The sequence below is a fragment of the Canis lupus genome, chromosome 11, assembly GCF_048164855.1.
Source record: "Canis lupus baileyi chromosome 11, mCanLup2.hap1, whole genome shotgun sequence".
Classification (NCBI taxonomy): domain Eukaryota; kingdom Metazoa; phylum Chordata; class Mammalia; order Carnivora; family Canidae; genus Canis; species Canis lupus.
Window position 1 is genome coordinate 10,392,881 of NC_132848.1, and position 24,344 is coordinate 10,417,224.

Genomic DNA, 24,344 nt, shown 5'->3' on the forward strand with positions numbered 1-24,344 from the left:
GACAATGTAAGTCAGATGACAACGATGGCAATACCTACCATTAACTGAAGGCAGTGTGTTGTTTCCCGATCACACTACGATTCCTCTTTCCATTTCTCTTGGCATGCATAAAGTAAAATGACTTATCTCCCCTTGAGAAAACGAAGAAAGGATGGAAGAAAGGAAGGAAGGAGGAAAGAGTGGTAGGGAGAGAGGGCGCCAAGCATGAGGTGAGGGAGGAAAGAGAAGGAAGACTGAGACAGAGGGAAGAAAGGAGGAAGGAGAAAGAGCCCCGTTGATAGATGGAACGTGGAATCTAGAATGAAAATCAGATAGCTTGGAATACAGGGTTAAGTCAGAGTTTGTCTATCTTCTCAGCTGACTACCAGGTGAATGGGCTCAGTTGCCAAACACAAGATGGACAGCACTGGGGAGGGGGGTGGGCAGCTGCAAGTCCTCAGGCATTTAACTCCCACCCCTCCCGGGGTACCAAGACACAGGTGGGCCCCCTCCAGCAGCACCTTGGGTGGAGATTTAGTGCCATGACAAAGCCCTTCCATGTACTGTTGAAATCCCCACAGCCTGCATCTCTCATTGAGGAGAGCAAGAGAACCAGCCTAAGCTACAACACCGAAGCTTCTGGCTAATCAGAAATCTTCTTTGTGGTGGTATTTACGCTCACATTTTTCTTTTATTTTTGGGTGAGGTCTTTCCTAAAATGGAAGAGAAAGCTTCTTCTCCTTCCACACAGCCCTCTCTCTTCCCTCTTAGTTTCAGAGCTCTTATGGGGAGGGGGACCCCAGGCCAGGCTATCTGGCCCCATGCCACCATGTCCTGCAATGGAACAGTCAGCAGATGAGTACAACGATGGTATTTAAGAACAAACAAAAGGAAAACATAAATCCTGTAGGCAGCAGATATGTGTAATTTACTCTAGTTTTCTGCTTCAACTTTCGAAAGAATGCAAGATCTTAGACAATAGTGAGTCAGAAATAGGCCAGTTACAGCACTAAATCGCCCTCAGTTAGACCCACAACAAAAACACTATTTACAAACATAAGGTGCAGCGTGATGAGATTAAAAGAATGGTGGGTCTAATTTGGCCTCTCCATCCACGATGAACGTCCCAGGAGTGGGGGAAACCTTGCTCCTCGTAGACCCATCATCATAAGCAGTCTCAGCAGACGTTTCAGAAACCTTGGTGTCTACTCAACAGCTAGATTTTCAGCAGTTGACTTGGGCTTCCGGCTTCATCTCTTCATTCTCTGTCCACCCCAAAATTGATGTCAGTAAAAATGTCATTTTGTGACACAAATGTTAGTGAAACTGTCTGCCTGAGGAAAATTAAATATTTGGCACAATGTCATTCGTTATAATGCCTCCATTCTGTAACTATATTTGCATTCCATTCTGTAGGATTCTGACAGCCTGAAACCCCTAAAACCTAGATTTGATCTCTCAAGTCACTACAAATAACTTTCCACTTTTGTCAACCATGAAGTGTGTAGACTGGCCTTCGAGACCCTCCATGGTCCAGCCCAGCCTACTTCTCTGCCTTTATTTCTCACTGCTCCCTTTCATACATCCTTCTAAATGGGATCATTTCAGTCCCACATATGCCCCATGCTTTGCCACTTCTCTCTTGGATGAGCCATTTCTTGTTGGACCTCTACTTCTCTCTCCTTGCTGTCTACTGAGTACCTTTCCATTATGTTTTAGAGGTATTTGTGCTTTGGGTCTTGCTCCTAATCAACTGGAGCCTCCATAGGGAAAGACAATCCACTTTTCTTTCCCTCTCTCCCCCTTATCAGTACCTAGAACAGTGCTTTGCACATGGTAGGCACTCTAGAGCTCTTTGTTGACTGCATACAGGAGCAAATAAATAACAAGTAGATTAAAAGCCAGAAGATCAACATTAAATTATGTAAGTCACGATTTGGGAAGACATAAACAGGGAAAGATGAATTTGAATCACGTGTAAGTTAGTATTTCATGAGAAAAATACTGTCTTCTGAATCATTCCCCTTTTTAACTCACTATTATTTTAAGATTTTATTCATTTATTCATGAGACAGAGAGAGAGAGAGAAGCAGGGACACAGGCAGAGGGAGAAGCAGGCTCCATGCAAGAAGCCCGATGCGGGACTTGATCCCAGGACCCAGAATCATGCCCTGGGCCAAAGGCAGGTGCTAAACTGCTGAGCCACCCAGGGATCCCTTTTTTAACTCAATATTAAGATTTAAGCTGGAAATTCCCAGTAAACCTCTATGTATCCTATAGGTTCCAAAGGAAGTCAGATTAGTAATCAAGACTGTATTGTATTCATAAAATATGTTATCATATCAACAGTAATATAATTTTTACGCCGTCTCCTAGTAATGACAGTTTAGAGAAGTGCACATTTTAGGCTAGGACTGCACCACAAAAGAAATTCTATCCTGCAGCTAGGTAGGAAAATTCAGAGTCCATACTGTGAAGCTTCCAAACACCTCAATAGAATTTCTTCCTTGTGCTACACAATTGCTCATCTGAACATAAAAGATACTTACACATAAGTATTTGATTGAAAGATTTCACTGGGAAAGAAAATACTGAAAAAAAGTGGAAAATAATATACAGCCCTTAAATCAAATGATTGACTCAAAAGGAAGAGCAATTTGCATTTCCACTGGGTGCCTGTTTGGGGGAGGAGGTGTGTGTGTGACCAACTGTATGCTTTCACAGTGTGCTAAGACATGATTTTTAACTGTTGATTATCATTTGTTCATTACCAATAGACACAGGCCTTGGAGTATTAGTAGCAAAAAGGAAGAGAGATAAATTAGTACAAGACAAACAGAAGATCTCCTTTTAATAGGCACGAAGCATATCGTCCTCACCTTCCAGAGTTTCTCTCCCAGTCTCTAAACTCTGCATCCGCATGCCACTCCAAGCTTTGCAAAGGGAATGAAGGTGAGAACGATGAAATGAATGGGGAGAGGACGAACAAATGGGAAGAAAGTGGGATGAGGCAGGAGTGGGGGTCCTCAGGAGTGTTTAGAATCACAAAGACATGGGCAACGGATTAAGAGCTGCTTGAACACCAGAGACAAATAAGGCAATTGTAAGATTTTTGTATCTTGCATGCTGTATTACGCCTCTTATTTCTACCATAATCTAGTAAATGCCAGGTGTAAGTGCAGTTCTAAGCATTTTATATATATTAGATAATTTATTATTATTTTTTTTTATATTAGATAATTTAACCTCATGATAAATCTTTTTGTTTTTAAAGGATTTTTATTTATGTATTTATGTATTTATGTATTTATTTATTTATTCACGAGAGACACACAGAGAGGCAGAGACACAGGCAGAGGGAGATGCAGGCTCCCTGCGGGGAACCTGATGCAGGACTCCATCCCAGGGCCACCGGATCATGACTGGAGCCAAAGGCAGACGCTCAACCACTGAGCCACCCAGGCGTCCCAACATCATGATAAATGGAAATATGTTGGGTCATACAAATTAATAGTCCTTCAGGCAAGGCTTTACCCAGGGCTCAAAAACATGTATTCCCTCTCTCCATTTTTTGCTCTACCGCCACTCTCTTGACCCCAGGCCCTAGCAAGCAGCCCCCTCCTGGCCTCAAGATGACTGTCTACAACTTGGAGCTAAGTACACATTTCCTGTTTAATTGGGGGTTGAGGGCAGGAGAAGGTGGGGGGCAGTGTAGACAAAAGGCCCAGAATTTGTTGCCCTGATTTGTGAGATTTGGTCTTGTGATCAGCCTATGAACCAATCCCAGTTCTGAGAAATGTGGACTTGCTGATTTTTTAAAGCCAATTCTAGATTACTCCTAGGCTGGTGAGAAACTGAAGCAACCATTAGAAAGGGAGCACGAAGGAAATCTTTATAACAGTGGACGCTAACAATGATAAAAAATGGACATAAAAATAAATAAGTGGCTCTTAAAAAAGGAAAGACTCAGAATCTAAAACATTTTTATGATTCAACTTTTGTTAAAAGCTTATATCTTCACCTATATGTGTATACATGTATGCATATGTGTCCCTATGTGTACCCATGTATCTCTACTGAATTGCAAATAAGAAAAACCATCCTAAGCTAATTTTGGCAGATAGGGGCTTTTTGTTTGTTTGTTTGTTTTATTTTTTAAAAGAGAGTTTGGCCAATTCAGAGTATCTGGCATCTTAGCTTTTATCCTGAGAAGCAAGATGTGCCCCATTAAGTATTAAGAGGGAATTCCCAAAGCATGGGTAGAGGATGCTGATGTTGTGCGGCCAAAAAAATAAATAAGTCACTTCAAATTTAAAATGCTCCTTCTCTTCCACTCAGAAATGTAACTTTTAGAAACTGTCCTGCAGCAATACTTGCACACCTGCCTGAAGATGTCCTTTATCGTTGTTTTGTAATAGTGGTAAATGGAGGACAATTTAATATTGTTCAATAAAGGAATAAAAAAAATCAAGTTGTGTTATAATCATACTATAAAAAGACTCTACAGTTGATAAAATGGAAAAACCTTCATGCTAAGTTATTTATTTAAAAATTTTTAATTTTTTTTTAAAGATTTTATTTATTTATTCATGAGAGACACACACACAGAGAGGCAGAGACACAGGCAGAGGGAGAAGCGGGACTCATTCCCGTGGGACTCAATCCCAGGACCCCGGGACCATAACTTGGGCCCAAGGCAGGCACTAAACCGGTGAGCCACCCAGCTGTCCCCATGCTAAGTTTTTTAAAAGCAAGTTGCAGTGCTTGGTGTAATTTCTGTAAAACCAAGCTGTAAATTTGCCTATGTACTTATGCAAATGCTTAGAATAAAGGACTAGAAGGTTATACACCTGCTGTCCCTGGTGGTTGCCTCCAGGAGGAGAACATGTGGAGTTGGCAGGCGGCTATAGAAGGACTTTCAAACATTCATGGTTTGCTCCAAGAAACTGAATTGTGTGAATACTCCATAGTTAGAGTGCATTCAAGAATCGCTTGTATATATTATCAAAGGAAAGATTTTTTTACAGAGTTTGAAAACCTCTGGGCAAGGTAGTGCCACATACAGATAATCTCCGTTTGTCAGATGAAGATTGCCCCGATGAAGGCCAGCCCGCCTCCACAACCACATGTGCCATTTGTCACAGTCCGATCAAGTGAGAGAGGGTGAAGGGTTTATTGCTCCCAGCTCCCGGCCTATGTCTTATTTGCAGGTTTGTGTCTTTGTCCTCTGCTCACTGTGGGAAACCACACCATACAATTCATCCATCGACGGTCGCATAATTCCCTAGTGTTGAGTATATTCACAAAGTTGTGAAACCATCACCACAATCAAGTTTTAGCAAGTGTTTGTCACCTCCAAGGGGAATCTCTTACACCTTAGTGATCATTCATACCTCTCCCCATATTCCACAAACCACAGATCTATTCTTTTTTTTTTTTTTTTTTTTTTACAGATTTCCCTATTCTGTACATTTCATTTAAACAGAATCATACAACATGGGATCCTTGGTCTGGCTTCTTTCGGGTAACATGATGTTTCCAAGGGTCATCCAAGTTGTAGCATGTGACAGGACATCATTTCTTTTTATCACCGAGTAATATACCACATTTTGTCTATCCATTCGTCAGTTGATGGACATTTGTGCTGCCTTCAGGTTTCGGCTATTGTGAACAATGCTGCTATCCACATTCACACACAAGCTTCGGTGTGGATCTGTGTTTTCATTGGTCTCAGCAAGACATCTAGGAGTAGGATTGCTGGGTCGTACCGTCACTCTACCTTTAATATTTTGAGGAATCGCTGACAGCTTTCTAAGAAAGTTGTTCCACTTTACACGCACACCAGCAATGTCTAAGTGTCCCGATTTCTCCATATCCATGTCCAAATTTGTTTTATCTGTCTTTTTGATCATAGTCATCCCAATGAGGGTGAAGTCTTTTCCATATGTTCTTGTGTCTCAGAGAATGACCCCTTATATTAGACTTCGGCTACAGTAGCCCTGCATGATAAAAACAATCTCGCACTTCAGTGATGACTTGAACCACAAGCACCTATTTCTCCCTTATGGGTTTGCATGTTGACTCTGGCTCTGCGGGGCTTGTCTGGGCATTCATTCTGATATACGCCATGAATATTTATCCTAGGGCCGGAGAGTGCTCTTTTCATACAGGAGCTTAGAATCTCAAGCAGCAAGCAGAAATATTCTGTGACCTAAAAATGATGCTTTATTTCTGCTCTCAAGTCATTGTTCAAAAAAATTCATGTTGCCAAACCCAACTTCAGTGGAGCTGGCAAGCAAACTTGGCCTGCAGTGGTGAAGGGCACGAGTGTATAATTTTATTAAGTATGGAAGTAGAGAGTTGGGAACAATAATCCAATCTACTTTACCGTTCAATTCCCTGTCTCCAGTTCTTAACCCCTTTCCTGATTTCTAACCCATTATGAGTTCTTACCCATGATGGGTTACATGTCGCTGTTGCTCAAAATTCTGTGTATCTCAAATCTCAGACACCCTCTTCTTCAACTCTCCCAACTTCTCCATCTGGGCAATAACACCCAAATTCGGAATTACTAGATGATCAAATAATTAAGGATTAGAGAGACCTTCTCCCATCAAGCTTTCTTTTCTTTTTTCTTTTTCTTTCTAGTATTTTTCCCCCTCTTCTTTCTTAAAAGATAAAACCAGCAAAACCCAACTGACTTTATTCAGAGTAGCGATGGATTCCAGCTTCCTTCATTTACAGCCGAGGTTAACCCTGTGGTGAAAATCTGCTTCAGGAAAAGTTTGGTTTATTTGTCATTTTCTTCATCACTTTGTTGTCTAGGATATGGATGTGAAACTAGAGGCAAAGGAGACCATACAGATGAAAGCCATGTGCTAAGGATTGGAGTGCACGGTGGAAGAAGGAACATGGGACACTGATACCATCCTGGAGTTCTCCCTACCTGGCCTGGCCAGTTCTGGGATTTTTGTTATCTCACTGTGTTGCTGGCATCAGTATCTCTACATTAACTACCAAATGATTGAGAAACTTTTTAAAGTGGTAATTAAGATTCTAGAGTCTGGGGCACCTAGGTGGCTCAGTGGTTGAGTGTCTGCCTTCGGCTCAGGTCGTGATCCCAGGGTCCCTGGATCAAATCCCCAATCAGACTCCCTACAGGGGAGCCTGCTTCTACCTTTGCCTCTGTCTCTGCCTCTCTCTCTCTCTCTGTCTCTCATGAGTAAATAAATAAATCTTTTTTTAAAAGATGTTCTAGCATCTTCTCTAAACATCTAATCTTCCATCTCATGATTATTCTTTGTTCCCTCAACCAACTTCCCACCCTAGATCTAGTTTTTGTCTCTCTCTACCCTGTTCTGTGCCCTGGATGGAGGAGATACTGGTGGCCTATGTCCCCCAGCCTATCTTGCTGGGGAGTTTGGCATAAGGAAGCAGAGCAGGAGGAGAAAGAGGCCAAGCATTTCTCTGGCAGTAGTAACAGCTTCTTGACCTTAGCTCCTAGCATATAGCCCACGCTCCAGGACTCCAACTCTCACTAGGGTCTTTATTTTTATTATTTTTTTAATTTGGATTTATTTATTTATTCATGAGAGATACGGGGCGGGGGGGCGGGGAGGGGAGACACAGGCAGAGGGAGAAGCAGGCTCCCTGCCAGGATCTGGATGCCGGACTCAATCCCAGGATCCCTGGATCACAACCTGAGCCAAAGGCAGATGCTCAACACTGAGCCACCCAGATGCCCTCACTAGGGTCTTTAATACCACTTCTTTGCTTACTCCTTTAGGCCTAGGGTGGTAAAGGTTCCCCAGTATTGCTAGTGCATGGGTGCCTCAGCATGCCTTGTTTGTACTTCTGACTCTGCCCAAGCTCTCTACGTGATCCTACGGTTAAGTGTCTTCACAAAACCATCTGCGGTGAATTGTTTCCAGCTGGCATTTAACTAATGCAGTAGAAACCTCTCTTAGTATAAGCATTTCAGGTTTGCATTTCAGTATCGTTTCTCATAATCCTCCCTTTACTTGAAATTCCTTTCCTCTCATCTCTGGGTCTAGCTGTCCTTCAAGGCTCTCTCAAGCAGCAGTGCTCCCAAGTACCCCCCTTAATCCCCACACCATGGAAATCTCTTCTTTCCTTGAACTCACTCAGCACACACTTGAGAGTGATTATCTTTTTCTGCTTTAAATTATAGTGACTTATGTACATGTAACTCTGGCCATTTTTTAGATTCTTTGAAGTCTGAACCCACACCTAGGTCTGATTTGTTTTTATTTTTCTCTTTCCTTTATGTTTCTCCCTGAACTTTACCTCCCTCCCCAAAAGTACCTGAAACAAGACTTGATACCAAATGGGTGCTTTCTCAAAAATAAAAAGAAAAGGAAAGCAAATGGGTGCTTTCTCATTCATTCTTATTATGATTTGTTATTGCTTCTTATTACTGTTATAACAGATGACAGTTACTAATATATTACAATGTATACTTTACCAAAATTATGAAAATGAAGGCGCAGACTAAAATCTCCCTTTAGCAATAATGTAGTAGCTACATTTTAAATATGCAATAATCATATACCTATGATACAAATATAATAGGGAATTTTATTTTTATTTAGAAGTTTTCAGGTAATAAACTGGATCTTTTCTCAATACTTTTCTTGGAGACCAAAGAAAAAAAATCATGTATGGGCAAATGTTGATCTGTAACTGAGGCTACTTAACATTATGAGTTGGAGTCAGAATCCTCAACCTATCTTGTAATCCAGTCTTTTAAAGCTCTATTCTGGCAAGTTCTGGCAATTCTTTCTGGGAGTGGGAATAGATTGAGACATCTTCAGAATGACTTCCACTTGAAGAAAGGGTTCTGGCCTAATCTGCCCTCCTGCTCCAGACATTAACCACAGTGTTCCTCTCTTTTGTCACAAAGTCTCTGCTTAAACATCTCTACTAACTGGAAATCCACTTACTATGCAATAAGATTAAACAATATGTTTTCAAATGCCCCTACGTTTAAAAAGTTTTACCTCAGATCTGATTGAAATATGCCTACCCATTATTCTCTGCTTAAAACAATAAAGAATATGTCTAAATTTACTTCATCAAAATGGCAGTTCTTTAAGATGGTGATCATAGTGCCACAGTCTCTCTTTGGGCTAAAAACCATTTGCTTCAAATTATCTTCATTTGACATATTTGGAAATCCCACTTGGATCACATGTTTTTTTTGTTTTTGTGTTTTTGTTTTTTGTCAAAATCCCTCTTAAAACATGATGCCTAGAATTGTAAATAATTTTCCTGATGTACATTGACAAGGGCAAAGTATAGTGATATTATAACCTTCTCTAGGTATTTAAGAGCCACTTGTGGGGACTTTTGGGTTCTAATCTGGGATATAAGAAACTTATAAATTACCCATCTGTCCTACCAGGTAAAAAACTGAACAAACTGAAAAAACAATTCTTAGATGCATAAGAGAAGTGGGAGTACAGGGTATATCACTGCCTCAAAAATTGAAGAGACAAATGAATATACAGAATCACAACTTCCCAGAGCAGAAATCACTGTGGAGCCAGTACTAGGGTAGGGAAAACTGCACTGTAATTGAAGAATTGCCAATGCAATAAGACAAGAAAAGGAAATAAAAAGTATGCGGGTTGGGGAGGAAACAATAAAACTGTTTTTGTTCACAAAGAAAACTGCAAACATTTGACCAAAAAAAAAAAAAAATCCTGTAACTAATAAGTGATTATAACAAGATTGTAGATACAAAGTTAATATATAAAAGTCAGTTGTTTTCCTATGCACTAGTAATGAGCAAATGGAATTTGAAATTAAACTCACTTTAGTATTTACATTGGCACCCCCCAATATGAAATTCTTAGGTATAAAGCTAACAAAATATGTAGAAGATTTACATAAACTCAAAGCTACAAAACTCTGATGAAGTATATCAAAGAAGAACTAAATAAATGTAGAGATATTCCATGTTCATGAATAAGAAGACTCAATATAATATAGTCAAGATGCCAGTTTGACATTTGGCCTAATAGATTCAGCACAATCCCTATCAAATCCCATCAAATCCCTTGCGGATATCAATAAACTGATTTTAAAGTTTATATGAATAGGTAAAAGAACCAGAATAGTCAACTCAATTTTGAAGAAGTACAACTGACACTGCTCAACTCCAAGCTTTACTTATAATGCTATAAATCAAGACAGTGTGTTATTTACAAAAAGATAGATAAATAGATTAATCAGAGTAATGAACACAGAAATAGACCCACACAAATACAGTCAACTGATCTTCGACAAAGGAGAAAAAGAAATACAATGGAGCAAAGCCAGTCTTTTCAGTAAATGGTATTAGAACAACTGGTCATCCACACACAGATGGAGAAGACTCTCAGCTGAGTCAGTCCCATTTAAAGCACTGTCCCAGAACTACATCCTAAAGATTTGTGATTATATTTCATTGACTAATCTAAAAGGGAGATTGTGAAATGCAGTTTTACTGTTAGGTATATTGCTACTCAACACTGTGGGTGTTCTTTTATCAAATTAGAAGGGCAAAATGGATATGAGCTGGAACCTAGCAATATTAGGTTGCTAGCTTAAGATTAATTTTTTAGTCTTGTATGCAACCCTAGCAATTGCTTTTAAGTCACTTTTTCTACCCTGTACAGGTATATTTTTTGCCCTTTTGAAACTGATTGCATACTTCATATTCATATTCTGAAATTGTATTATGGCTTGTTGTGATCTTTTTGAATCTTAATCTGGGCATCAATAGTTAGCTTTCCCTTCTACCTTTAGGATATATGAACATTTAAAAGTTATGCCAGGATGCTGGTAAAGAGACTACCTTTGAAGTTGATGCCAGCACAAAAGAATGCATAACATTCAATCCATATTTCTTTATGTTTTTCACAAGGATGTCATAAAAATTTTAATCAAATGCTTACTTATTTCTAGGTGTTCTATTTTATCGTATACATAAGTACAGATGTTTATATTTACTGCAGAATAAGAGAAAGCCATTTGAATTGCTGTTATTGAACAACATTCATCAACATAAAAATATTCATGACATATTATTTGCATGAAAATTGACTCTGGACCAGAGTGTGCAGCATGAATCTATATTAGTTCATTTAAAGTCTAGAAGGGGTTGCCTGGGTGGCTCAGTCAGTTAAGCATCCATCCGACTCTTGGTTTTGGCTCAGGTCATGATCTCATGGGTTGTGGGATGGAGCTCCATGTCAGATTCCATGCTCAGTAAGGGAGTCTGCTTGAAAATTCTCTCCTTCTGCCACTTCTCCCCACCCTCTCTCTCTCTAAAATGAATAAACAAATCTTAAAAAAAAAAAAAAAGGTTTAGAAGGACTATTGTATTTGTGATAAGAAAAAAGGATAACTGATAAAAAGACATAGATTCTTCTAGAAGCATTGTGGAGAATGTGTAAGACTTAAGGCTAAGAGAGCAGAGAGAAAAGACATTGGAGTTATCCAAATGAGAACTGGAGAGAGCTCTAACCAAAGTAGTGACGCTGGAGGTGGAGAGTTGACAGATTCAAGAAATATTTAGAAGGCAGAACTGGAGGCACTTGGTGATCACTTGAAGTGGAAAGAGAAAGAGTAGTTAAGAGTGATTCCTGGCTAAGAGTGATTTCTAGCTACATAAATCGCTTCTTTAAGATTATTAATTGGGATAAGGCTAGTTTTAGGGAAAACAAGATGGGTCATCTTCTATTGTTATGCAACAAAGCACCCAAAAATTATGCCTTGAGAACAAAACACAGTATTTATTTTATTCATAAATCTGCAAGTGGGGCAGGGCCCAGCAGGGATCTCTCCTCCCTGATCTATTTACCTCATTTTGGGATGGGTTAGGTGGACCTGGAATTATCTAATTATGTAACCTCTCCCCATGTCCCTCCAGTATGAGGGCTTTAGGAGTTCTAAGATACGGAGACAAAGAGGAGAATGAGAAAGATGGAGGAAGGAAGGCAGAGAGGGAGAGGGAGAGAAGAGAGAGATTGAGGAGGATGGAAAGCAATGCAAGATGATGTGTTTCCATGGCCGCCTTTGCTTCACTATAAGCCCAAAGAGACATAGCAGGTGGGTTGGTGGTTGTGGAGACATTTCCAAACAAACTACATGAGTCATTGTGTTTTGGGAGTTGTCCATGGGATAGAAAAAAGAGGGGAGGTTTATCTGACCAGATCCCTCTTACATCAGTTCTCTATTGTTGCACAGACTTAATGACTTTCAACGTCATTAAAACACCCATTTATTAGGTTACAGTTTTGTAGGTCAAAACTCTCTCTGCTGGGGGTATCACAAGGCTGAGATCAAGGTGATCACCTGAGTTCTCCTTGGAGGTGTTAGGCAAGATCCTACTTCCAAGCTCATTCTCTTTAGCGGAATTCAGTTCCTTGTGGTTCTACTCAAGAGGTCCCCGTTTCCTGGCAGGCTGGTAGCCTGGGGCTGCCCTCAGCAAATAGAGGCTACCCACATTCCTCGCTGTGTTCAAACCAACAATGGCAAGTCAGATCCTTCTTGAGCTCCAAATCTCTAACTTACTCTCCTAAAATCAGCTAGAGATAACGTTCTGCTTTAAAAGCACACATATGATTAGGTCAGGCTCACCTGGATAATTTATCTTCAGGTAAACTGTACTATCTAACATTACGTTACCGTAGGAGTAAAATCCATCATAGATTATGCACGGTGCGTACACCAGGAGCACAAGAAGTCTTAAGGGAGTCATTTTTAACATTCTGCAGGCCACACTTTGCAGTCTTAAAGCTGATTTAAAAGTTCATATTCTTCCAGTTATCCAAAGCTACTTGATAGCATACCTAGACCAAGATGACAGTATAATGTCAATGAGTGAGGGATGGAAATAAAACTATTCCACTTCTGTTCTGATTCCACCACTTTTGTCAAAATGAATATCCTGCGAATCCTGGCACATATTAGGTACTTAATAAATATTTGTTGAATGAACTATGTATCAGATAAAGGAGAATAAATATTTGTAAGGGTAAGTGAAAGGCTTAACATAATAGGTAAATAAGATTTTAAATGAGTAGTTGTTTCAAAAGAGATTTTCTCCAAGTCCAATATGAATTACCTTCCTGAGTCCTAAGAGGACAATAGGTGAGATTAGTGTAAAACCAACTCATGTTTGTTGATTGACTGACCAAATGAGTAGACAAATTCATTTTGTTTGGTGATCTTTGTTTATGGGACTAGAAAGCCTGTCTGACCCCCATCAATAAAATGTTAACTCGCAGCATATATATATTCTTTCTTTTTTAAAAAATTTTATTTATTCATGAGAAATAGAGGCACAGAGACACAGGCAGAGGGAGAGGGAGAAACAGGCTCCATGTAGGGAGCCCGATGTGGGACCCGATCCTGGGTCTCCAGGATCACGCCCTGGGCTGAAGGCGGCGCTAAACCGCTGAGCCACCCGGGCTGCTCGCATATATTCTTTCTTGGTGATCATGCAGGGAAACTTTTTAGAGATTGTTTTTCCTACATTTCATAAACACTAAGCATTTTTTTTTATTTTTTAAAAATTTTTTAATTTTTAAGCATGTTTTAAAAGACATAATTTCTGAAATGTGAGTGTAAGCAGTACAAATGAGTCCATATCAAAACCTTAGAAATATTTTTCAAAAATATGTGTTTACCTAGCACTCTCCTGGGCTTCGATATACTACTATATACGTATATGTGTATACTATGCATTCTGTTCACTAAGTATTAGTTATAATTTTTTCTGTGACCCCCAAATTGACTTCCAAAATATCTGGTTATAATAAATCTGCTTAATTACATACAGAATACACCCATGACTAAGTCAATCTGTTCTAATCTGAGAAAATCCTTAAATTATTCTGTAATTTATGGCTACACTAAAGTACAAACACGATGTGATAAAGTGCAGTGTGAGAACCTCAGTCTCTTCATCACAGATGCATCTTCTTTATTGTCAAAAGAATTATTCAGATATTTTAATACACGTAATGCTTGTGTAGATTACATGTAATCTCATTAAGAGTAACTTTGGGGATGCCTGGGTGGCTCAGCGGTTGGGCATCTGCCTTCAGCTCATGGTGCGATCCTGGAGACCCGGGATCGAGTCTCACATCGGGCTCCCTGCATAGAGCCTGCTTTTCCCTCTGCCTGTGTCTCTGCCTCTCTCTCTCTTGTGTCTCTCATGAATGAATAAATAAAATCTTAAAAAAAAAAAAGTAAGTTTGTCATAGCAATAAATTAGCAAGTACCAAAAGTCTATATTATGAACTGAACTCTACCTACACGTAACTGGTGCTAAAAAGAGGTGTTAGAAATACTACCTGAAAAAAAAAAAAAAAGAAATACTACCTGTCTCCATAAATCTACATATCATTTACATATAAACAAAACACAGTTAGAGAACAAGACATCAGTTGTAAAGGAGTCCAGCTCTCCTAACTCTCTAGCCAGTGGCATTTAAATAGGTTACACTGCAGCCCACAGTAAGAGAGACTTTAGTGCATATATTTCACTGATCTATGGTGCCATATTACATATACCACTAAAATAGAAAAGATACTGGCTAAGATGTGATAAGGCAGTGCCAAGAGAGCCTGAACACCAAGAGAAACACCAATTTCTAAAATATTGAAGAGGTAGGGGGGGAAAAAAAGCATCTGAATACAACTTTTACATACATGTCCTATGCAACTAAAACAGAACTTGTACCTGTGAAATTATTTATTGTATTCTTTTTAAAAAATGACCTGTGAATCCACTGAATTGATTTTACTACCCACTCATGAGCTGACCTGATGCAAACACTGAATCTTATTTCTAATTCATTACCCTCCAATGGATGGGTAATAACATGGTGAGATAAAGAAGTAAACAATAAAAAAAAAAAAAAAGAAGTAAACAATTGAGCAACTTAAACTGAGGGGCGGGGACCCCCCCCAATGTGGATGGAAAAAAAACTTTTCTTCAAAATATAACCATTTAACTTAATAGGGATCCCTGGGTGGCTCAGCGGTTTAGTGCCTGCCTTTGGCCCAGGACATGATCCTGGAGTCCCGGAATCGAGTCCTGAGTCGGGTTCCCTGCATGGAGCCTGCTTCTCCCTCTGCCTGTGTGTCTGCCTCTCTCTCTCTGAATAAATAAATAAATCTTTAAAACACACACACACACACAAACAAAACAAAACAAAACAAAAAACGAGGGAGACAAGGACTCTCTCCTCCAAGACTTTCACCCAACCCAGCTTATGCCCAATCTTTAAAAAAACAAAAAACAAAAAACAAAACAAAAAAACTTAATAAACAGTATAGCACACAGTTTTTTTTTTAAGTCTTGCATATTTTCAAAGATGAAAACACATTGCAACGTCTCTCCTACAGGAAATAAACAACAACAACAACAACAACAACAACAAAACTTGAAGAAAAAAATTAAATATAGCTTCCAGGAATTAAAATCTATAAAACTGATTTAGATTGAAATTTGATGCAACATTTGTTTTATAGTCTTGTGATAAATTCCACAGGGGTCGAACAACCTGATGGCAAAGGGACCGTGGCCTGAAAGCAAGCGGCCGCACGTTCCCTCCCACTCCCCAATATTTCGTGTGTGTGCTTTGCTTACGGCCAAGGATCAATGCAAATCTCACATTTTTTGGGGATCGCCTTCCTGCCAGCCTCTGTGCACGTGCAAGAAATACCCGAGGATGCAACGTACCCACTTGAACCTGGCGGGCTGGAGCCCTCGGGGATTTCTCCTCCTACATCCATCCTCAGCACTTTCGAGTCTTTGCAAAAAAGCAAGCAAACAAAAACAGAGCGAGAGGCCCGTCTCGTGTGTGTGTGTGTGTGTGTGTGTGTGTAAGGACCACGCGCACGGCACAGCGCGACTGGGAGCACATTTTTTTTTTAAAAAAGTGCAAACTCTGCAGTTAGGAGGTGTCACCGCGGTGCTTGGTACGTGGAGTTTGGATCCCTTTGGTGCAGATACCATCTCCCGGCCGGGCCCGTTAGAGCCCTCCCTGCCTCCCGCCCCCGGGCAACTGCGGGGCTCCATCCGGAGGGAGGGAGGCGCTCCCCGTGCAGCGCGGCTAAGCGTTCCCAGACCCGGGAGAAGCTCCGGGTTCCCGCGGGGCACTCAACGTGCAGGGAAGGGTCCCGGCGCTGCACGGGGCAGCTGGAAACCGATTTAAAATGGCAACGCGGACCAATCAGCGCCGCCGCGCCCGGCACACATTTACACGCGCCTCCTGCACAGGCGCGGCGCCCCCGGCTGCGCCCCGCTCCCCGCGCGGGGCTGTAAAGCAGGCGTTTGTATTCCACGGTGGTCTGTATTCGGGGGGCGGGGGACCTTTCTTCCTCGGGTGAACGTTTTCATTTTGGAATCGCTCCAAAATAATTTGGGGCGTGATGTGTGAAAACCCGAACCTCATTTTTTCGGGCGTTGTTTTTTTTTCTCTCCCCCCCCTTTCTTATTCAAGGATGAAAAGAGGTCCCTTTTTTAAATGCACTCCACCTTTTTTTTTTTTTTTAAGTTAAAAAAAAAAAAAACGGACTGTGGTCATTACAGTGCTCACATAACTCAGAAACAGCCCAAGCAATAAAATTAGGACTTGGCAGAGAGGGAGTTCGTAGGGAAGAGGTTAAAGCTAGGTAAAGCGCAGGGAGAGGTGGGCACTTGGCGCAGTTTTGGGGAGCAGGGGAGCGGCGGGGTTCTCGCGGGGGGCGACCCGTCTGCCCTGCGTTGGAGCGCCAGCCCGGAGTCGGGGAGACTTTGCGTCGCCTCTAGGGTTTCCCGGGCGGCGGCGGGGGAGGGGGGGCAGGAGGGACCGGGACCAACAAACCTCACCGAAAGGAGCCGGCGCGCTCCGTGTGCATGTGTGCACATTGTTTGCACGCGGGCATGTCTGCGAAGGTGCGTGCGTAGCTGCGTGCAAGCACGCCTGTGCTTATGCAGGCGTGCGGCTGTGCGAGTGTGGACCGGAGTTGCACGGCTGGGTCGTGCGCTGTGTGATGAGGGCTCTCTCGCGGGCCGAGCACGGCTGGCTGCCGGGGGCCGGCTGCTACGGCTCCCCGGGACCGCGACCTCCGCCGCTCCCCGCAGTGTGGAGGAGCAGGTAAAGGCCAAGCCCCGAAACGCGGCTCCGGGGCGGCCTCCTTGCGGTGCCTTCCTGGGACCGCCGCCCAGGGGATGCCCGGCCTGTCCCTTTAACCCCGCCGCCGGGCGGGAGCACGTGAGCGGGGCTTCGGGTGGCACCCGGGCGCCGCCGCCGCCGAGGCAGTTGCATTTCGAACGCTGCCTCTGGCCCGCGGCCAGGCGCCTGGGCTCGGCGGTCCGCCGGGCCTCCCTCCTCCTCCTCCTTTCCCTCCCGCGCAGCCCCCTCCCCTTTTTCCGCCCACGATTAGAGGTGGGCACTCCCTCCCCTGCACGCCAACCCCGCCGCCCCCTCCCCAGGCGCGCGCGCGCGCACACTCACACACACACACACACACACTCACTCACACATCCCGCTTGCATCCTGGGGCAGGAACTCAGAAAACTTCCAGCCCGGGCAGCGCGCGCTCGGTGCAGGACGCAGGAGCGAGCAGCCGTGCCCTCCGCCCGTGCGCCGCCGCCGCCGCCCGCTCCCGCCCCCGAGGACGCGCGCTGCCCCCCGCGCTCCGTCCTCCGCCGCCGCGCCAGCCGCGTCCCCATCCCCGTCCCGATCCCGGCAGGACCTCCCCATCCTCCTCTTGCCTTCTGACTGCCCTACGCGCTCTTTGCTTTCTCGCTCTCTCGCTCTCTCGCTCTTTCTCTTTCTTGCTCTGCGAGCGCCGAGCGCAGGGGAAGAGGAGGAGGCATTCTTTCCCCGCCTAACATTTCAAGGGACGCGATCCCCTCCAAGTCTCTTCCACTTCCAAGCCGCTTCCGAAGTTGCTACCGGTGACCGCAACTCCGGATCCCACGCCGAGAGGGGAGCCTCCCGGCTGCAGAGCCTCCTTCGCGCGCTCGCTTCCCCCTCCTCTCGCTACCTCCACCGCCACCTCCACCTCCGCACCCACCCGCCGCCTGCAGCAGCGCCTCCTCTCCTCTCCTCCTCCTCCTCCTCCTCCTCCTCCTCCTCCTCCTCCTCCTCCTCCTCCCCTCTTCTCTCTGGCAGCCGCTGGACGTCCGGTGTGGATGGTGGCAGCGGCGGCAGCCTGAGCAGCAGCAGCCTCGCAGCGCGCCGGCTCTCGCCCGCCCGCCTCGCCCTCCTCCTGCAGCCCTCGCGCCCGATCTCCCGAAAGGTGCGGGGCCGGCTCGGGGCGGCGGCGGCGGCGGCGGCGGCGAAGCGGAGGCAGGATGAGCGCACGCGGCGAGGGCGCCGGGCAGCCGTCCACTTCAGCGCAGGGACAACCTGCCGCCCCGGCGCCGCCGAAGAGAGGACGCGGCCGCCCCAGGAAGCAGCAGCAAGTCAGTACGCGGGCGGGCCGGCGGCGGCAGCCCGGCTCGGCTCGGCTCCCCGGGCGCGGGCTGCGGAGTCCTCGGCGCCGGCGCGCGGCGGAGCCCCGGGGCGCCCGCGCGGCTCGCGGCGGGGAGGCGGAGGCGGGGGCGGGCGGAGCGCGTCCGGGGACTTTCGCTATTGTGCGCGGGACCCGGCGGCCGGGGGCGCACGACCCGGGGCTCGCCGGGCTCCTCGGGAGCGCGCGGGGTCCCGCGGGGCGCGGGGGGTGGGAGGGAGGTGCGGGCGGTGCGGGCGTGGAGGGGGGCGCGGGCCGCGCGGGGCCGGGGGCGCGGGGCCGATTCTCCCGCCAAGCGGGGCGGCCGGCGGGCTGCAGACTGGCGCGCCGCCGCCGCCGCCGCCCCCTTGGCGCCCTCCTCGAGCTCCCGGTGGCCCGAGACTCGCGCCCTCGCGACAAAGACCTCGTGGGCCCGCCCGGTGCCCTTCGGGCTCTTTAAACGCGGCGCGGCGGCCGCCGAGGGGTCCCCGGGAGGGCGCTGCGGGGGGCCGGGGTCCCGGCGGGACGGGACTCGCCGGCTCGGCCCGGGGCGCGGCGGCAAGCAGCGCCCGAGAGTGAGCGCACGGTAGCGGGGTCGCTGCCTCGGCCCCCCGGGGCCCCTGAGCCGGGGACGTGCGACGGGCTTCCCCGGGGCGAGCGGCTGGGGGCTGGGAGGCGACGATCGCGGGGCGCCCGGGACCCCGCGGAGTGCACGGTTTTGTCTGCGGATGCAACCAATTAAGCTGCAGCGGGCGCTTGCGGAGCTGCGCGCAGCGCCCGGGCCGGGGGTTTTGTTCGCTGCGAGTCCCAAGCCTCGGCGGGCCGGGCTGCAGCGGGACTCGTCCGTGGAGAGCATTTAAACTCCGCTTCCGCGGGCTTTAAGACTTCCCCTGCGAGCCCGAGCCTTGGAGCGCTTCCTCCACGGCAAATAGGCCGATTAGAAAATAATCCTGGAGCCCCCTCCCCCCCCTCCCCGAGCTGCCCGAGCTGCCCGAGCTGCCCCAGAGCAAGGTGGGGGGGGGTGGGGTGGGGGGGAGATCGAGCAACGTTTGCTTGGCCAGAGCGTTTTAGAAAAACTGAAAGGGTTGTACCTTTTTTGAAATCATCAAAGGAAACAAGCCAATCTGGAGGCCTCGGAGTTTTCCCGCTCTGCCCCAGCGACACTTTAAACCGCGTTGGGAGCCAGTTTTCCACCTCCCAGGAAGGCTCTGCGCCCCCCCGCCACCCCGCACTCCCCACCCAGACCTGTTTACCACCCGTCCCCCCCCCCAGCCCACACTAACTCTAAATTGAGTTACCTGCAAAAAAAAAAAAAAAGAATGCAAAAGAAATTGCAGTGGGAGCTGGAGGTGATTGGAGGTTTTACCTTGAAGTTAACGCAGAGTTCACAAAGAAAGAAAAATGTGTCTCCGGTGTGTTTGCTCCGGATGTGCCCACTGGCGCTTGGTGGTCCCAGAGAAGCTTGCAGGGAGCCTTCCTCAGGTTCTCTAAATACGAGGATGCGAATTTTCATTGAAGACTTCCATGCGTTTTAAGTTAATTAGTCTCATTTAATCACCGAATCCGAATGAAACGTAAATTGGTGATTCACCGCATAAATATTTAAGATCTGGAATATTAATCATCGCATTCTCTTAACCACTTGAGTATTTACTACTTGGCATAGAAGTCATTTAAAGCCTTGCTAAAACCTATTGATAGTTTCAATTTCTCCTTCCCAGACACTTCCATTCTGCCTCCTCCCCCCCCCCCCCGTTAGTTTTCTCCAATCTACCCCCCCTCCAGAAGAGTTTTCTCAAAAGCAGGTTTTGGAGGAAATGCTTGTTTTTATCAAAAGGCATTTAAATGTAGGCTAGAGACCATGCCTCCAACTCCAAAAGGAAGTGGAGAACTGAAGCAATTATCTAGATAATTCAAGCAAAACCTCCCACAACAGATTTATCATAATTATTTGAAAATTTTAGGGAGAACGGAGTTATTTTGAATTGAAGATCTTCGATAATTGCTCCAATACTTCACACAATGTGTTGATCGAGTCATAATTGACTTACAATGCAGATACACAGAGATGATTAAAAACTATCTTTTCAATAGGGAAGATTGTTGAAATATTTATGATGTTAGCTTCATATTTCTGTTGTTTGAAATGCTAGTACAATGAGTAGTAGCATTCCTCTAAAGTATTTATAAGTCGCCAAATGCATAACCACTCAAATTTTACACCTTTAAAATGTGTAATTCCTTCTAGAACCTGCAGCCTTGTCAGCCTTTGTTACCTTTGTGGAGTTGAAACAAGAATCTAGCTTTCAAATGCAAACTAGAATTTCCTTTTGGAATCCTTGGATTAAAAGTATAGTTATTTCCTCTTTCTGTAAACTCAGTACCATCATCATTCCATGTATGCTCTTCCTGAATGTGTTCCAACAGTTCTTTTGAGCAGCACATGCAGAAAATATAACTGTAGAGTCAGGGTCCATTTCTTTCAGACACTCTTCCACAACAGCATTTTTTCCCCCCCACACTTAGGAGCCAACCGGTGAGCCCTCTCCTAAGAGACCCAGGGGAAGACCCAAAGGCAGCAAAAACAAGAGTCCCTCCAAAGCAGCTCAAAAGGTGAGATTTCTCAAGCTAAGTCGTCCCCCCCCCCAACTTTCTCTATGACCACAGGAACTTCCGTCCCTGTAATTTCCCATTCTAGATCCAAACCTAAGGATTTGTCCCAACTGGGTAACCCAAGACTCATTTCCTACCTCTGCTGTGTCTGAGCGAAGTAAGATTTCTAAGCAGTTGCTGAGCATACAAAGCTTAATGAAGATGCTTCCAGTGTTGTTCTTAAACAAACAATCACCAAATAATATGAAACTCAAAACCAGGGGTGGGAGGAGTGGAGAAAGACGCAGTTAAGATCTGAGCCAGTTGTGAAAGAGTTAAAAATAAGTCAAAACTATAGGATTTGCTTGATGGCGATGTTTGCAATTTCCTTCAAAAATAATAAAGATTGATTTGCTTTGTGCTGATGTACATGATTATATGTAAAACCAAATCCTTCCATAAGGTTAAGTACTTTGCCAAATGATAATTAGAAGTAAATCCAATTATGGGATGCTGGAGAAGAAAAATTTCATGAATTCTACAGATTTAAATGTGATGATAAAGTATGTTGTTTGTTTACAGTAAACATGCAATATAACATAATCTTTCAAAATGCCTTTCCATCAGGTGATACAGCAGTGCTCTAAAATGGGGTGAGAAGCTTTTTAAACAAGTATTGGATTTCGATTATTGTGTATTTTGGGGCAGGATAGAATCCAGTCCATTATAAGTTCTTGTAGTTTTATGTATAAATTTTAAAATGCAATTTGAAGCAACTTCATGTTGCTTGTATTTGAGCTAGCAAAGAGGAAATATCTCAGGGTCAAGACATGTTCAGAGAAGCGAAGGTGAATATAAAACTCACTTCTTTTGGCTCTATAACGTAATCCAAAGAAGTTTCTGTATTTTATTTGCAGGGCTGTATATTAGTTGAAAACAGAGGTTCAAGATTGAGCAGTGAATTTTGGTAAATTTTGTGTATACCCTTTTAGTAGGCGTGAGTACGTCACGTACAGTATTTGTTAGAAAGGGTTATAAGATCATCTTTGGGGACTGATGTTTTGTGTGGTTTTCTCTGTGACTGTGGGCACTAACCATGTTAGATGTGATAGTTTTCAGTGTTGTAAACTGCCATAGCAACCAGTGATACATATAAAGTTGTTTAGGGAGTAACTATGAGTTCTTGTCTGTTCTATTTTAATAATCCTGAACAGAGCTGAAGTGAAGGAGCAGATTCCTCATATCTTTAAATACAGCTGCTTCACACAGGGAAGATTTAATTGTGACCCACATTTAATCAATAAACTTTCAAGTAGCTCTAAGTGACCTTGTCATTTAGAGCTGACTGTATATAATCTGGTATTTCTAATATGAATATTTCCCATTTGTTACATTTTTGCCTGCTTTATGAAATTAGCTGAAAGGGGCTAATTTAACAAAGGAGGTTTTAAATGTTGCACAAGTGTGTGGGGTTTACCTAATTTAATTTTACTCTAGTGAAATGGCAAAGGAATATCTTGGTAGGTAGCTAACAGACATTGAAACTCTGATGTAACTGCTCTGAAAAAAATGCATCATCACAACATCTCCCAGGAAGAAATCTGTATATCTCATCATAAATAATTTATTTAAAATTTAAGACAAAAAGAAAAGGAAAATGAATCTTATCTTTCAGATTTCACTGTATTGCATTTTTTTGAATGAGTAAATTGATGCTTCCATCACCTTCTTTCTCTTCATTTTGAAAAGTTTACTACTGGCTAACAAAATCTTTATTGACAAAAGGAAAGCTGAGACTTGTGTCCAATTTACTACCTAAAGCAAAATAGCAAAAAAAAAAAAAAAAAAAAAAAAAAAAATATTGGCCTCCTCCCAAGGAAGGTTTGATTTATTTTTAGTTGCTTTAGTAATAGGCGTTTACAAATGATCCTACTAGGCTACTCATCTTTCTGATAATTCTTCATGTAGATATGTACATTATTACAATTTCTAAAGCAGAGATAGATTTTCTTTTTCCCACAGAAATCTTTCCCTGAGATCTTTCATTCCTCCAGACAAAATTATTTCACACAATTCTGTTATAAAAGTGCCTTCTAATAAAAATGAGTAAATATATTTGCCATAACACGACTGTTACATTTCTTCAGTTTTATAGATTACGCTTCATTTGGAGAAGATAATACTTTGCAAAATAATGAATGACATTGATGAATTGTTCATGGCATGTGTAAACTTAAGGTATTTTCACTTTCAAATCAGTATTTATTGAGTTTGCTACTACTCTATGTAAACATGATTATCAAACATATTTGTTTATCAAACATATATTGTATTCTGACAAAACATGGTTGTTAGGATTTTTGAGAAGCAATCTTTTTTACGAAAGGTTATATTGTTCATAACATGTAAGATCAACATACCCTGCTAGACTGACCAGAATAGATATGAGAAGTCTCCTATGATTAATAAATTGGATATTCTCGTGCAAACTGAGACTCATCCAGATGAAAAATATAAAATAAAACTGGTAAGTATATAGGAGAACAGAGCTCTAAAATTAGAAGAGATGCAGTGGACACTGGAATCCTGATGATGTTGTGTGTTTAAAATTTCTTGCTCCTTGGAGTTTCTTTGCTTACAGAGTTTGTGTTTGGACTCAGTCACTGGCCTTGGGGCATTTGAAAACAAAATTGCTTGTTGGAAAATTAGCAATGTGAAACTTGACAATGCACGCTGCATGTTGCAAGACCAAGTGGAGGACTAGTGAATTAGCAATCACTTTAATTTCAGGCCATAGTCAATATAAAATTGATTTGTGTAATATAAACAAACATTTATGGAAGCACAATTTGTTGTGCTTGGAACTTTTGGAAGAGAAAGGTAATGGTTCTTCAATCTGCTTATATTCCAATAATATATTCCAACAGATTCCCACGGATGACCATTATGTGGCGATTCTAATCATTGCTGAGAAACCCAATCTCTGAGTGCTCAAAATCTGTCCCTGAACCAACTTCATATTGCTATCTTAATAAAAAAAAAAAAAAACAGAAGTTAATATTTTCCTGAATAAATAATTTGTGTGTGTGTGCATGTGTATATGCATGTGTGGCTATGTCTTGACCTTTTAATTTATGTTTTAGATTGAGATATACCTATAACCAGTGGTCTCTCAATTTCATTTTTGTTTTGCTTTGTTTTCCTCTCATGTTTGTGCTGGATGGAAATACTTTGTATTTTTGCATTCTGCATTCCGTTTAGAGAAGAGAA

General features: G+C 43.6%; 1 protein-coding gene and 1 long non-coding RNA gene across 6 annotated transcripts in view; one reads left to right on the forward strand and one right to left on the reverse strand.

Moving 5' to 3' along the window:
• LOC140642488 (uncharacterized) overlaps positions 1-20,219 on the reverse strand; it is a 59,265-nt gene extending 39,046 nt beyond the window's left edge. The window contains exon 1 of the long non-coding RNA XR_012038909.1: positions 19,849-20,219. This is a non-coding gene — a long non-coding RNA (uncharacterized lncRNA). The remainder of the gene's footprint in view (positions 1-19,848) is intronic.
• HMGA2 (high mobility group AT-hook 2) overlaps positions 17,658-24,344 on the forward strand; it is a 145,172-nt gene continuing 138,485 nt past the window's right edge. Inside the window, exons 1-2 of one of the 5 annotated variants that reach the window (XM_072843145.1) lie at positions 17,658-18,456; positions 21,009-21,095. In XM_072843145.1, the coding sequence (XP_072699246.1) occupies positions 18,346-18,456; positions 21,009-21,095 (198 nt within the window). In that variant the 5' untranslated portion in view covers positions 17,658-18,345. The remainder of the gene's footprint in view (positions 18,457-21,008; positions 21,096-24,344) is intronic. The other 4 variants (XM_072843146.1, XM_072843148.1, XM_072843149.1 and 1 more) reach the window with 4 other exon arrangements.